We start from the raw sequence: 16,747 nt of genomic DNA on the forward strand, positions 1-16,747 counted from the left end.
ACATATACACAATGGAATATTATGCAGCTGTCAGAAGAGATGAAGTCATGAAATTTTCCTATACATGGATGTACAAGGAATCTATTATGCTGAGTGAAATAAGTCAGAGAGAGAGAGAAAAAAACACAGTATGGTCTCACTCATCTATGGGTTTTAAGAAAAATGAAAGACATTCTTGCAATAATAATTTTCAGACACAAAAGAGAAAAGAGCTGGAAGTTCCAGCTCACCTCAGGAAGCTCACCACAAAGAGTGATGAGTTTAGTTAGAGAAATAACTACATTTTGAACTGTCCTAATAATGATAATGTATGAGGGAAATGGAGGGCCTGTTTAGAGTACAGGCGGGGGTCGGGTGGGGAGGAGGGAGACTTGGGACATTGGTGATGGGAATGTTGCACTGGTGATGGGTGGTGTTCTTTACATGACTGAAACCCAAACACAATCATGTATGTAATCAAGGTGTTTAAATAAAATATAAATAAATAAATAAATTAGTTTCTTACTGAAACTCTCTTAGGGTTCGCAGTGGCTCCAATTCCATTATTACGAAAAAAAAAAAATAGAGTCAACTAAATTCACCAACTCCACCAGTACATTATAGTTGGTGATAATTGCCAATTCTCAAATGGCAAATAAATGAAATTTTAACCTATAAGTCTCAACATTTCAAGATGTTCATTATCTTTCCTTCATTTTAAACAAAAAATGTGTAAATATATATTTATTGCTTTTTTGTTTTGTGGGGAATACTCCGGTAGTACTCAGGGTCTACTTTCAGCTCCACTCAGTTCTGGCAGTGATGGGCAATGATTTTCAGTGCTCTGTATTGAACTCATGCACAACACTGCAAGGGGTTCCTTCTGAGCACTGGGGATTGTGTCCCAGTCTCTACTCTCTCTAGTTTCTCTCTCTGTCTCTCAAACACACAAGCACATGCAAAATTAGGCACATCAAATGAAAAATACAGAAAGAAGGAATGATTATTTAAAGGAAATCTGCCACAAGTGCTACATTAAATTGCTTTGATTTTCAGGAAATGAATTTATCTATTATTTTCATAAACAGTTGTACAAAGTAAAAGACGCTTCTCTGGTAAATGTGATCAGAAGAACCAATAAATAAAAATTGTGATGCTCAATTAAAATATGGGTAGCCAAAATATGCTGTAACACATACCGTCTTATAACATCTACTTTAAATATATCCTGGCCTATTCCACGATAGACTTATATGAGTAAATTATGTCAGGAAGTAATATGAATCCTGATGATCAAGTTTTAATCTAAAAGATTTTCACCTATTAATTAGACTCCTTTGCAAAATAACACAATTAAAAAAAGAAAATGAGGTCCAGAGAAATATTACAGGAAGTAAAACATTTGCCATAATAACCAGATCCCCTGCACATTATATGGTTCCCTGACTAAGCACTGTTAGGGGGTCATTCCTCTGCACACAGTCCTTGAGCTCTGGGGTTGCTGTCTATTCTCTATTGTCCCAAATTAAGCAAAATGTGAATCTGATTAAAGCAATTTCTGTTGCCATTTTTTGGTGGGTGTGGGGATACTTGGGAAGCAACTTGGACTTCTCACATGCAAAGTGCTCTGAGCTATCCCTCCAGTCTCAACTGCTTTATTTTCAAGAGGATTTTTTTAGAAGTTATATAAAATGAATATAGGTCCTGAAAGATTAAAATATAAAGTCCCATACAACCTCAAAATTCTCTTCATTGTATTTGTGCCCTGATAAAAGGGATACTAACAGCACACATTATCACCTTATCATGCTTTGATTTGGCACTTATCTGTCATTTTGCCTTCTCTACTGTGAGATAGACACCATGTTACAGAAGCAAAAAAAGAATATCATTTTTCCACTAATCTTTACTCAGCACTTCTATCATTTATAATGATACTTTTGTTGCTTTCCTTAGGTACTGGCTGTAATTGTAACATCCGTTTTACAGATTAAAAAACAACCCTCTCCTTTTAGACAGACTATTACAAAAATGGAAATAAATCTTAATTTTTAATATTGTAGCCTTCCATGTGGCATAAAAGTGAATGCTAAGATTAAAATCACAGGGGCAAAAACTAGCAAAATTTTTCCACAAGAGATGTGAATGGGACCAGAATCCAGGGTTTCAGATGATTTCTTCCCTTTCATCACTTGGCCAAAATCAAACCTGGTCCACCACTTCAAAGCTACACGATCAAATTAGAAATTGACAGGAAACCAAGGCCTCATATGCCAGATATCCAGAAGTTTCAATGTCTCTGCCCAAGATGAGGGATCCTAAAATAAAAATTTTAAGAGACTTGAAACACTTAGCCACGGCATATTTCTTGATTCCTACTTTAAAGAATGGGGGGCTGCATGGGTGAAATCAGAAATCAGGAGGAGTTCATTTCCCTTGATTTCACTCCTTTGATGGAGGCTTTGAAAGGACAAGGACAAACCATCAAGAAAGAGAAGAATGATAATAGACACTGAACTAGCGGGCGGGCGGGACAAGGGGGTGGGGGATGGGGGATGGAAGGGGTCGGACCCCAAGGACTGAAAACTTAAGAGATCAAGACAAAATAGTAAATTGGGAAAGGGCTGCAATTCCTAGTCCAATCCCTGGTCCCAACTCCTAGGACCATTTTTCACACCTCCTGAATGTAATGCCTCTTTTCCAGGATGGTGTCGGGCCCCTCCCTTTCTTCTCATCACAGTCCCCGTTCTCCGTTCCCCTTAACACTCCACAAGGTGGTGATTATCGATCTGGGGGTTAGTGGGAAAAAGTTCAGTCCACACCTGCGTACTGGCCCTGGCCACCACATTCAAATAGCTACCTGGGGGGCTACCAACTATCATCAGCCCCATCCCCATCCCCCATGGGAAGCCGCAGGACAGTTATTTAGCCTCCTGGAGAATCCCAGATTTGCCCAGAAAGAAACCTTCTTCCCTTTCGCTCCAGCCCACCAAAGAGACAAGTACGACCCAGAGGCATTCTCTAGTTTCGCGGAGGGCACTGGAAGGTGGTGGCTGGAGACGAACCCGATGTCCAAGGTTTGGGATGGGATGGTGGTGACTAGCAACGAGTGACAGTTTCCTTGGCCACCACTGAAGTATCAATAAAGAAAGTCCCGAGATAGGTGAGGGGGAGAGCCAAGAGCTTACCTGTGAGCCCCCCACCTTTCTCCTCCCCGTAGCCCCGACGCCTTTGCAGCACGAAGTAGTCATTGGACCTTTCCATCATCCACAGCTTCAGCGCATTTTTGAGGAGCACTTCCTCGGGTTTCAGCCACATCTCGGAGAAATTTGTGGCGCCACGAGCGGCGACCCATATGTCCTCCTCACCTCACCGTCCACCCATCCCTTCCGTCTACTCTCACTGAAGCTTCTTTAGGCGGCAGCATCTCGGGTTCAGCTTTTCTACACTTCCCCCAACCCTCCCTTCTCTCCACGTAGGCAAAGAGATTGCCAATTCCCTCCCACAGCGCTACTGTTAGACTGGGAAATAGCTCCGCTCTTGGCCTCCTGGGAATTGTAGTTTCCTCGGTTTATTTTGTTGCCAAGGAACCGACGCGCTGAACCACATTTCCCACAGTGCACCGGGGGGAGAACGAACTGGGTGGGTGTTTTTCAAAGCTGTACCCGCCACTAGTTAAGTGTAGTTTGCCTAGCTAATGTTTAAAGTTATTTGCTAAAATGAGTGAGTCCCGGGTTTGAAAGAATTGCTTCTTCTTACTTCGAAGGCTTAAAACAGTTTCTGAAATTCGGAAGGGCCCGTTCTGGGAAGCAGCAACTCATGTTTGTTTATTGAGCTCTACTGGATTATCTCGTCTTTTACAGAAGGCTGGCAAAGTATATTTTACCCCCACTCTTTGTCCATTGCTAAACATAAAAATGCAGATCGGTGACTTATATACAATCACGCAGAAAGTGGAATAGGATATAAGTTATTGTCTAATTCAAAATCTTCCGCTAAGCCCTTTTTGTCCGTACAGGAAGAAATCAACAGAAATAACCAGATGGGCTTTTATTTTTTCACTTTAACCACCCCACCCTTTGGCCCCACTGCCTCTTGAACTTGTTTATTTAACTACTGTGATTTCGTATCAAGTCACAGAGAATGTTTAGCTTTGCTTCTAAACAATTATATGGGGAGTTTTTTGTTTGTTTTTGTTCATTTTTTTGTAAACCTTCAAGGGGAAAAATACATTTTCATGGCAGCTTCTCTTTAACTTGACAATGATACCCAGAAGTATAAGCAAGGTGAATGAGGTCCGTGATTTCTGTCTTTAAGAGGTTTATTTATGTAAGTATTTATTTAGCATGACCATTGATTCCCCAGAATTCAAGTGTACTGAAAGCAAAAACTTGGGGGTCTAAGCTATAGCACAGCGCTGGGAGGTCTTTTGCGGTCCTCAGCATCCCATATGTTTCCCCAGAACCACCAGTTGTAATTCCTGAGCACAATGCCAGGAATAGGTGTGGCCCCAAACCAAACAACAATAATAAAACAACTGTTTATGGAAAGAAGAAATCAGGAGATTTGTACAAAATAAACAAGAGTTTTTGCACATAAACAAGGGGATTTTAGCCAGTTTTTTTGAAAATCTGGAGCCAAGAACACTGTACCAGAGATATTACCCTCCTTCCCTTAAAGATATGGGCCAGCTCAAGCCTATAGGCATGTGCTACAAATAGGGGTTTTTCTTTCTGAAAACGGAATGAACTTTAGGTTCTCTTTTACTAAATAGACATAAGCTGTCCTAAAACAGGTTTGTGGAGGTAGCAAACTTACTTGTAGCCCAAGTGCAATGTATCTTCCATATCTTGCCATTTCAATTCGGATATGTACTAAGAAAGATTATTGCTCTGGTAAAAGATCTGTAAATATAACAAAAGAGACATGCGAGGCTTCCTTATTTCTTTTTACCTTCTCTTACCTTTTTTTATAGCTTTTCTCATTAAACTACAGTACATTCTTTTAGAGATTAGATGTCCACATGAAGTTTCCAGATTGCATGGCTTCTCTATTTTTTTTAACACAACTCCAGCCAGATATATCCATATGCATAGAATCAAACCCATTTTAGACACAGTGCAGGAAGTTTAGAGTACCTGCATTGGTTAAAAATGTTCACTGATTAAAGAAAATATTTTCTTCCAATTACTCCTGTGTTGTAAAAATTTGGCTTGAATCTATACTCTATTTCAAGGCTTTGCTTGAAATATATAAAAGCATTCCTCTGAAAGTGATTAAATAACAGATCCTGCCACTCTATTTATGTTCAATTATATATTACATATATCAATGTAAATGGCATTATAAACTGGAAAATTTATAACAGAAAATCAGAGAAGTCAAGTAACTTTTCTAAGATCACATAATGACATAAATCACAGGGGTGATATTTGAATCTACATGTGTCTAATTACAAACGATGACAGAATTTTGCCTATGTATATGGTTTATATATACCTCCACTACAACATACCTAAAATCAAATTTATAGCTCAAACATGTACCCCCCTTCTCTGGTCCAAAGTTCTCTTACTTTGTTCTCATAGTTTATATCACTACTGTTAATTCAAATTAAGAATCCTGGAATAATTTCAAATTTCCCACTCTCGGGGCTTGGGGTATGCACAGCAGGGAGGGTGTTGGCCTTGCATGCGGTCATTAGGAATTGGATCCCTGGCTTCTCATATGGTTCCCTCAGCCTGCCAGAAGTGATTTCTGAGCGCAGAAGCAGGAGTAACCCCTAAGCGCCATAAGGTGTCCCCCCCCAAAAAAAATCAAATTTCCCACTCTCACCATCTGCATGGTTTCTGCTTCTTATTCTGAAATTCATGCCATATCACTTCAAGTTTCACATTACTTTCCTGATAGTATTTTTATGCTAGTTTTCAAGTCATCTCTTTCAATTTTTGTTTGTCTGTTTTTATGGGCACTCTCTAAAGAATACTTCTTTTTCATCTAAAAGTCAATCTTTCAGCTGAGTTTTCTACATCAGAGCCTTAAATGTGCAAAATGTAATTCCAAACTCTGTGCCATGCACTCACGAAGACTGTCATCCATGATTATATTATCTTCTTATTGAAAAAAAAAACTTTACCAGTATAGTTTACAGTTTACATCTTCAGTAGATTTACAAGCCATAAGATTAAAAACAAATGGAACACTACAAGAGAAGAACCATTTAGAACTTTGTTGTTCAAAATTTAGAGTGTGGATCAGCAATGTCTGTATTACTTAGGAGTTTACTAAATTCAGAATATCATATTCCATTACAGACCTTATAAATAAGAATGTGTATTTAACAAGTTCCACAGGTAGTTTGCAGACATGTTATGACTACTAATATGTACTAAATTAAATAAAATTAAAATAAAATAATAAATCAAATTATATTTTTGAAAATCAAAATCTACAAGAAGAAATTATGTTTCCATTAAAACCTGCATAGGTATTTAAAAATAATATACTTTGTTAATGAAATTTATATAAAATACATTTTGGAGGGCACACTCAAAAGTGTTTAGGGTTTAAACTGGCTCTGTGTTAAGGGATAACTCCTTGCAAGTTCCGGGAACATATGTGGTGCAGGGGTAGAAATTGCCAGTGTGCAAGACAAGCACCCTAACTGCTTAACTATATCACAGTTAAAACTCTTCTTTTTTTAATACTGTGGTTTACACTGTTAATGAAGTGGTGTCTTGTATGTCACTTTATCCCATTTTAGCACCCAGTTCTTGTACAGTTCCAAACATCACTGTCATTGTGGATAATACACTATCCTAACTTCATTCACCATTTTTTCTGGTAAGCTTCCTACCATGAACTCATCCTCCTGATACTCATCTCTATTGTCTTTGGGTATTATTACCATACAATCTATTATTTTCTTATACTTCACAAATGAGTGATTGTTCCATGTCTCTCACTCTCCCTCTGACTCTTTTCACTCAGCTTAATAACATCCTCATTCATCCATGTATAAGCATGTTTCATGACTTTATTTTTCCTAACAGATGAATAGAATTTCATTATGCAGTACTACAGTTTTTTGCCCACTCTTCCATTTTGAGGCTGTTTCATATATGGCTATTATAAATAGTGCTGTGATAAATATAGGTATGCAGAGAACTTTTGCTGCAAGGTATTTTGGTGTTACTAGGGTATAATCTGCAAGTGGTATTGCTGGATACTTTGGAAGTTCAATTTGTAGGTTTTTGTTTTGTTTTTGTTTGGTTTGGTTTGAGGACCACACCTGGAGGTGCTCAGGTGTTACACCTGGCTCTGCACTTAGAAATCGCTCCTGGAAGGATTGGGAGATCATATGGGATGCCAGGAATAAAACCTGGGTTGGCTGCATGCAAGGCAAACACCCTACAACTCTGCTATCACTCCGGCCCCAAAATATTACTTTTGTTTTTTATTTTGGGGTCAATTTCTAGTTTTTTTGAGGAATATTTATTGTTTTCCAAAAAGTCTAGACCCGTCTACTTTCTCACCAGCAGTGAATGAGAGTATCTTTCTCCCCACATCTTTGTCAACACTAAGTGTTCTTTGTGATGCATGCCAGACAAACTCTGTGGTGTGAGATGATACCTCATTGTTGTTTTTATTTGTATATCCCTGATAATTAGTGATATGTAGGTTTTTTTCATGTGTAATTTGTCCATCTGTATTTTGTTTTGAGAAAATATCAGTATATTTCTCCTCCCCCCCCTTTTTGAGTGGGGTTAGATTTTTTCCTTTTAGATGCATTTTTTCTTGCAAAATTCTATCAGTGCCTTCTATATTTTAGATAGTAACCCATTATCTAGTAGATATTGGGTGAATAGTTTCTTCCATTCTATGGGTAGTATCCTAGACACGGTTTCCTTTGAAGTACAGAAGCTTCTCAATTTAACGCAGTTCCATTTGTTTATTTTTGCTTCCACTTGTTTAGACAGTGGTATTTCATTATTGAAGATATCTTTAGCTTCAATGTCTTGTTTTGCCTTGTGTCAGATCTTAGGGCAAAGACTTGCAATTTTCCCCACTGATTATAATATTTGCCATGGGCTTGTCATGAATGGCCTGGACTATTTTGAGAAAATTTCTTCCATTTCCATCTTGTTGAGAGTTTTATCGTGAATGGATGTTGGACCTTATCAAATGCGTTCCTTGCATCTATTGATATAATCATATGGCTCTAAATTTTAAATGTTTTTGTGGCATATTACATTGATTGACATGTGTACTTTGAACCATCCTTGCATCTCTGAAATCCAACTTGGTCATAGTATATGACTTTATTGATGATTCATTGGATCCTATTTTATAGGATTTTTAAGGATCTTTGCATCTGTGTTCATTAGGGATATTGGTCTTTTATTCTATTTTTTGTGTGTAGAATCTCTTTCTGATTTTGGTATCAGGATGATGTTAATTTCATAAAATTTATTTGGGAGTGTTTCTGTTTCTTCAATTTTCTGAAAAAGCATGAAAAGTATAGGTAATAGGTACTCTTAATGGGTTTGAAAGAATTCGCTAATAAATCCATCTGGGCCTGGACTTTTTTGATTTGAAATAATTTTGATTACCATTTTAATTTCCTCAATAGTGATGGTCTATTTAGATATGCTAGCTCTTCATGTTCAACTATGGAAAATTTTGAGAGTCCAAGAATTTATCAGTTTCTTCCAGGTTCTCATGTTATGTGGCATAGTTTCTCAATGTAGTTTCTGATTACCCTTTAAATTTTTGTAGTATCTGTAGTGATGTCCCCTTTCACTTCTAACCCAGTTTATTAACTTTTTCTTTTCTTTCTTTGTGAGTTTTGCTAGTAGTATATCAATCTTGTTTATTTTTTCAAAGGAAAAACTCATGCTTTAATTGATCTTTTTAATGTATTTTGAATTTCCCATTAATTGATTCTTCTTGAAGCTTTATTATTTACTTTTGTATTACTATTTTTGGTTCATTTTGTTCATCATTTTAAAATTTTGTAACCTGTGACATTAAGTTATTATGTAGGTCCCCTCATCCTCATTCATGGATGCTTGCAAAGCTATAAATGTTCTCCTTAGTACAACTTTTGCTGTGTCCCACAGATTCTGATAATTTGTGTTTTCCTTTACTTTGCTTCCAGGAATCTTTTGATTTCCACTTTGATTTCCTCTTGGACCCACTGGTTGTTCATAGTGAGCTGTTTAATTTCCAGCTATTAAAATGCTTTCTATGCATCTGCTTGTTGCTCACTTCTATTTTCTTTAAAATAATATATTTACTTAAGCACAATGATTATAAACATGCTTATAGTTGGTTGGGTTTAAGTCATAAAAAGAGCAAGCCCCCTTTACCAGTGCACCACCAATACCCCCATCTCCTTCCTCCCCCACCCCTGCCTTTTTTTGAGACAGGCATTCTATTCTCTCACCCATTAACATTTTCATGATAGTTGTTAGTGTAATTAATTTCCTTACTGCACTCACCATTCTTTGTGGTGAGTTTCATGTTGTGATCCAGTCCTTCTAATCCTCATTTCTATAGTCTCTGGGTATTATTACAATAACGTCTATTATTTTTCTTAAATCCCATAGATGAGTTAGACTATTCTGTAACTATCTCTCTCCCTCTGACTTATTTCACTCAGAACAAGAGTTTCCATGTCCATCCATGTATAGGAAAATTTCCTGACTTCATTTTCCTGACGGCTGCATAGTATTCCACTTTGTACATGTACCACAGTTTCGTTAGCCATTCATCTGTTTAAGGGCACTTTAGTTGTTTCTAGATTCTGCCTATTGTAAACAGTGCTGCAATGAATATAGGTGTAAGCAAGGCATTTTTTATTTTTTGCGTTCATAGGGTATATCCCTAGGAGTACCATAGGTGGATCTGATGGTAGCTTAATTACCATTTTTAAAAACAATCTCCATATTGTTTTCCATAAAGGCTGGTCTAGATGGCATTACCACTAGCAGTGAATGAGAGTTCCTTTCTCTCCACATCCATGATTGTTCTTGTTCTTTGTGATGTGTGCCAGTCTCTGTGGCATGAGATAGTACATCATTGTTGTTTTGAGTTGCACCTCCCTGATGATTGGTGATGTGAAGCATTTTTTTCATGTGCCTTTTGTCCATTTGTATTTCTTTTTTAAGAAAGTGTTCATTTCTTCTCCACAGTTTTTCATTCAGTTAGATTTTTTTCTTGTTAAGTTTTGTGTGCCAGTCTCTGTGGCATGAGATAGTACATCATTGTTGTTTTGAGTTGCACCTCCCTGATGATTGGTGATGTGAAGCATTTTTTTCATGTGCCTTTTGTCCATTTGTATTTCTTTTTTAAGAAAGTGTTCATTTCTTCTCCACAGTTTTTCATTCAGTTAGATTTTTTTCTTGTTAAGTTTTGTCAGTACCTTGTATATCTTAGATATTAGTCCCTTATCTTATGGGTACGGGTGAATAGTTTCTCCCATTTTGTGTTACAATTTCCTTTGAGGTACAGAAGTTTCTCAGCTTAATATAGGCCCATCTCTTTATATCTGCTTCCACTTTTTTGGACAGTAGTGTTTTCTTCTTGAAGATGACTTTAGTCTTTAAGTCATAGAGTGTTTTACCTACATGTTGGTCTATATACCTTATGGTTTTGGATCTGATATCAAGATCTTTAATGCATTTGTCTTTGACCTTTTTGCTTGGTGTTAGATGGAGGTCTGAATTCGCTTTTTTGCATGTTTCAGACCATTTGTCTCAACACCAGTTATTGAAGAGACTTTCCTTGCTCTATTTTGCATTTATTGTCTCTTGATCAAAGATTCCTTGATTGTATGTCTGGGAAATATTTCATCAATAAATACTTAAAGTCTATTCCATTGATCTGAGGGTCTGTCTTTATTCCAATGCCAAGCTGTTTTAATCACTATTTCTTTGTAATACAATTTAAAGTTGGGGAAAGTTATGCCTCCAATATTCTTTTTCCAAAGGGTTTCTCTAGCTATTCATGTTTATTGTTCCAAATGAGTTTCAGGAGTATTTGATCTACTTCTTTGAGGAATGTCATGGATATCTTTAAGGGAACTGCATTGTATCTGTACAATGGCTTGGAATTATTGCCATTTTAATTATGTTAACCCTCCCAATCCAAGAGCAGGATATATAGCTCCACTTACTTGTGTCTTCTATTTCTTGAAGCATTGTTTTGTAATTTTCTTTGTATAGGTCCTCATCTCTTTAGTTAAGTTGACTCCAATGTATTTGAGTTTGTGTGACTCTAATGTAATTCGGATTGCTTTTTAAATGTCCATTTCTTCTCTATCATTATTGGTGTATAAGAAGGCCATTGTTATTTTTTTTTTCATTTTTATTGTGGTCAAAGTGAATTACAAATCTTTCACAGTAATATTTAAGGCACATAGTGACTTAGTTTTGTCCTCCCTCCACCCTGTTCCCATCTTGCATCCCACATCTCCCTTCTTTACCCCCCATAATGCTAGTTTTACTGTTCCCCCCTTGTACAGCTCATTGTAGGTTTGATTCGATTCTGTTGTCATTGACTTTGGATTTGGTATTCAAGACTGATCATTTTTTATTTCTATGAAATGAACATACGATTATCTGGTCTTGGTACCATCCATTTTCCCCCTCAAATTATGAGGCTGATCAAGGTGATTCCAGTGGTTCTACTGGAGATATAAGAAATGATATGGGAGAAGAAAAGAAAAAAAGAATAAAAAAAGGCAAACAAAAACTGAAATATTAGGAGGAGTCCATATAGGTGTTATAAATATCCATATAGAAGAAGAAAGGAAAAAAAGAAGAAAAACGTAACAAAACAAAACAAGACAAAACAAAAACAAAAAACAATAAGGGAGTAACAACAACAATACAAAAAGAATGAAAAAAAGATTAAACCAAAAACCAAAACAATCAGCTACGAAGAAACAAACAAAAAAAAAACAAAACAGACCAGCAACTTCTTAATAAATCGTTGTTTCTTCTTCTTCTTCTTCTTCTTCTTCTTCTTCTTCTTCTTCTTCTTCTTCTTCTTCTTCTTCTTCTTCTTCTTCTTCTTCTTCTTCTTCTTCTTCTTCTTCATCTTCTCCTCCTTCTCCTCCTCCTTCTCCTCCTCCTTCTCCTCCTCCTCCCTTCTCCTCCTTCTCCTCCCCATCTCCTCCTCCTCCCCCCTTCTCCTCCCCATCTCCTCCTCCTCCTCCCCCTTCTCCTCCTCCCTTCTCCTCCTTCTCCTCCCCATCTTCTCCTCCTTCTCTTCCCCATCCCCTCTTCCTCCTCCCACTTCTCCTTCTCCTCCTCCTCCTCCTCCTTCTCCTCCTCCTCCTCCTTCTTCTTCTTTTCTTCTTCTTCTCCTCCTCCTCCTCCTTCTTCTTCTTTTCTTCTTCTTCTTCTTCTTCTTCTTCTTCTTCTTCTTCTTCTTCTTCTTCTTCTTCTACTTCTCCTCTTCCTCCGTTTCTTCTCCTTCTCCTTCTCAGAAAGGAGTCCACTGTCTACAAACTCATGCCCACATAAAGTCAGACATTGGTGTTCTATTCTTAGGTTGTTGTTGGAGACCTGACCCTCATAGGCTGAGTCTGAGCTCTTAAGATAAGATTGAGCTAAGAAAAGATAAATAATTGGTTAAAATATGGCTTAGGAGAGAAAGGAGGGCAAAACAAAAGGTAAGAGTGAAGAGAAAACAAGAATAGGTAACTACAGTAAAAATAAGTTAAAGAGGATTGGGCCAGTGTGTTGATATTGGAGGGTTTTTCACTCTCGAGGTTCTTCATCACTGACAGGGTTGGTCTTTGCTAAATAAAGGCTTCAGGATGATAAAGTGGATGGAGCTTTTTAGGATAAGCACAGTTTTCACATCTAGAGTACCCCTCTTCCACTTCATTTGAGCACTTCTCCTTGTTATATGCTGGCACCTATGGTGTTTGGAGTTTTTACCCTTTCAACCCTTGTATACCTCAAAGAAGTGCTATCATTCTGTATTTATCCTTCTTCTGCCTTACTTCATTTAACATAATATTTTCTTTCTTATTTTTTTTATTTTGGGCCACACCCGGCAGCGCTCAGAAGTTACTCCTGCCTATCTGCTCAGAAATAGCTCCTGGCAGGCATGGGGGACCATATGGGACACCGGGATTTGAACCAATCACCTTAGGTCCTAGTTTGGCTGCTTGCAAGGCAAACACTGCTGTGCTATCTCTCTGGCCCCATTATTTTCAAGATCTATTCATGTTGCTGCAAAATTCATGATTGAATCATTTCTCACTGCTATGTAGTATTCCATTGTGTATAAATACCATATCTTCTGATCCATTCATCTGTTGTTGGGCATCGAGGTTGGTTCCAATTCTTGGCTATTGTGCTGAGTGCTGCGATGAATAGTGGAGTGCATACATACTTTGGGATGAATATTCTTCCATCTTGGGAGTAGATTCCCAGGAGTGCGATTGCTGGATCATATGGCAGCTCAATTCTGAGTTTACTAAGCACCCTCCATACAGATTTCCATAGGGGTTGGGCTAGGCAATAATCCCACCAAACAGTGGATGAGAGTTCCTTTCTTACCACATCCTTGCCAAAAGAGATTTGTCCCATTATTTTTGATGTGTGCCATCCTCACTGGTGTTAGGTGGTACCTCATTGTTGTCTTGATTTGGATTTCTCTAATGATGAGTTATGGTGAACCTGTTTTCATGTGTCTCTTGGCCATTTGTCACTCTTCCTTGGGAAAGTGTCTATTCATTTATTCTTATGGCTTTATTAGGTTTTGTGGAGTTCACTTTTCTGAGTACTTTGTATATTCTAGATACCAATTCTTTGATGTGTCAAGTGTGAACATTGTTTTCCATTCTGTTAGCTGTCTTTTAGTTTTAGCCAGTGTTTCTATTACGTACAGAAACTCTTTAGTTTCATGTTGTCCCATTTGTTTAAGTTTAATGCTATTACTCTTGCCATTAAGGCCATTGAATTTTGCATGTTAATTTTGTATCATGCCACTTTGCTATATGATTTTATTGTTTCTAGAAGGTTTTTGTTAGTCTTTATGATTTCTAAATATAGTTTCATGTCATCTGCAAACAGTGAGAGCTTGACATTTTCTTTTCCTATCTAGATGCCCTTGATATATTTTCCTTGCCTAATTTCTATGGCAAGAATTTCCAGTACTATGCTGAATAGGAGTGGTGAGAGTGAACTGCCTTATCTTGTGCCTGATTTTAGAGGTAAGGCTTCTAGTTTTTATCTATTGAGAATAATATTTGTCATGCGCTTGAGGTAAATGGCCTTGACTATATTGAGAAAGTTCCTTCTATTCCCATCTTGTTGAGAATTTTTATCCTGAATGGGTGTTTGACCTTATCAAAAGTTTTCTCTGCATCTTTTGATATGCTCATATGGTTTTAATTTTCCTTTAGTTGATATTCTTTATTACATTGATTGACTTACATATGTTAAACCATACTTTTATCTCAGTATGAATCCTACTTGGTCATGTTTTATGATCTCGATGAGACATTGGATCCCATTTACTAGGATTTTGTTGAGAATCTTTGCATGAGTGTTCATCAATGATATTCTTGTGTAATTATTTTTGTGGCAATTCAGTCTACTTTTGCTATGAGGGTGATGGTAGCTTCATTATAACTATTTGGGAGTATTTTTTTTTATCAATTTCCAGGAAGATTCTGAAAAGAATTGGCAGTAGGTAATCTTGAAAGGTTTGAAGGAATCTAATAGTGAATCCAACTGGTCCTGAACTTTTGTTTGGGGAATTTCTTTTTACCATTTTATTTCCTCAATAGTAATAGGTCTTTTCAGATATATCAGATCATCTTGGTTTAACCTTAGAGATTATAGGAGCCCAAGAATGTATTCATTTCTTTCAGGTTCTCATGTTTGTGGCATAGAGTTTCTCTAAGTCATCTATGATTATTCTTTGAATATCTGTACTGTCCGCAGTAATCTCTCCCATTTTATTTCTAATTTGGTTTATTAAGTTATTCTCTCTCCCTTGCTTTTCAAGTTTGGCTAATGATTTGTTGATCTTGTTTAGTAATGCAAAGAACCAACTCTTGCTTTCATTAATCTTCCAGGTTGTGTTTTGGATCTCCAGTACATTTATTTCTGCTTTAAGCTTTATTATTTTCTTCTTTTTCCCTCTTTTGTTCGTTTTTTCCCAAGCTTTTAAGCTGTTCCATTACATATTTCTGTAGGCCCCTGATCCCCTTTTCCTTCCTAATTAATGCTTGTAAAATATAAATTTTCTTCTGAATACCTTGTTGCTCTGTCCCACAAATTCTGAAAGTTTTTGTCTTCATTCTCTTTTGTTTAAAATAGGGGTATCAAACTCAATTTACCTGCGGGCCGCAAGAGGCAAAGTTGGGGTGATCCTTGAGTGCAAAGTCGTAAGCCTTGAACATTGGGGGGTGTGATCCAAACAACTAAAACAAAACAAAAAAAGATTCCTCTAGGGCAGGGCCACAAAATGTTGTACGGAGGGCTATTTGCGGCCCGCAGGCTACAGGTTAAAGGAATCTTTTGATTTCATCTGTGACCCACTGGTTGTTCAATAGTAAGTTGTTTAATTTACAGTTGTTAAAGTTTTTCTCTGTGTTCCTTTGTTATTCACTTCTAATTTCTCTGCATGATGATGTCAGAAGGTAGTTCTTAAAATTTTTATCCTCTTGATTTTATGGAGGTACATTTTATGGACCAGCATGTGGTCTATCTTGGAGAATGACCCTTGTACATTGAAGAAGAATGTGTATTCATTTTTCTGGGGATGGGGAGCCCTATATATACTAGGACATTCTCTTCCATTTCTTTCTTCAGAATTATATTCTAGTATATTCTTGTTGGGTTTTAGCCTGGTTGACCTATCAAGGCCTGACAGGACAGTACTGAAGTATCCTCTTATTATTGTGTTGCTATTATTGTCTTTCTTCAAATCTGTCAGCAATTATTTTATACAAATTTTTTGGTCCCTCACTGGATGCAAATGAGTATGATTTCTTCCTGGTGCACATAACCGTTAGTTATCAAAGTGTCCATCCATGTCACTGATTGCCTTTTAAGTCTGAAGTCTAAGGGAGTTGCTTAATTGAATGATCTACAACCCTTGACTTTGAGTCTATGTTTGATATGACTATTGACATGTGTTTCTTGGATTCAGCAAACTGTTGGATTCAATATTTGGTTTATCGTGCCACTCTCTGTCTCTTAACTGGTTTATTTAGTCTACTGACGTTGAGAGAGATGATTATCATGGCATTTAAGGTCATCGTTCTCTCAGAGTTTGGTATATTTGTTGGGTCTCCCTTGCCTTAAAGTAGACCTTTTAGTCCTTCTTTTAAGGCTGGGTTTGAATCTGTAAAGTTCCTCATCTCTTGTCTATCTGTGAAACTTTGTACTTTTCCTTCAATCCTAAAAATAAGTCTGGTAGTGTGAAGCATTCTTGGTGAATCATACATTTCATTGAGTTTGTCACTATATCCCACCAATGACTTTGGGCCTTGAGGGTTGCATCTGGCCAATATGCTGTAAACCTTAAGGATGCTCCTTTGTACATGATTTCCCTTTTTGTTCCTTCTGCCTTCAGTATTCCATCTCTATCTGTAGGATTCATCATTTTAATTAGGATGTGCATTAGTGTTTTTCTTTGGATCTTTTTAGCCAATAATCTTTGGGCATGTAGTATTTGGTTGCATGCACTATTTAGCACTGGGAGTTTTTCTGCAATGATGTCCTTGACTGTT

At 37.2% G+C, this 16,747-nt stretch overlaps 2 protein-coding genes across 2 annotated transcripts in view; one reads left to right on the forward strand and one right to left on the reverse strand.

Annotated features, from left to right (window-relative positions):
- The window catches only part of TBC1D8B (TBC1 domain family member 8B), a 103,853-nt gene extending 100,455 nt beyond the window's left edge, over positions 1-3,398 (reverse strand). The window contains exon 1 of the mRNA XM_049766722.1: positions 3,168-3,398. Coding sequence (XP_049622679.1) covers positions 3,168-3,297 — 130 coding nt within the window. The 5' untranslated portion in view covers positions 3,298-3,398. The remainder of the gene's footprint in view (positions 1-3,167) is intronic.
- VAMP7 (vesicle associated membrane protein 7) overlaps positions 1-16,747 on the forward strand; it is a 1,102,798-nt gene that overhangs the window by 584,941 nt on the left and 501,110 nt on the right. The gene's annotated exons all lie outside the window — the stretch shown is intronic.

Source organism: Suncus etruscus, chromosome X (genome assembly GCF_024139225.1).
Source record: "Suncus etruscus isolate mSunEtr1 chromosome X, mSunEtr1.pri.cur, whole genome shotgun sequence".
Classification (NCBI taxonomy): domain Eukaryota; kingdom Metazoa; phylum Chordata; class Mammalia; order Eulipotyphla; family Soricidae; genus Suncus; species Suncus etruscus.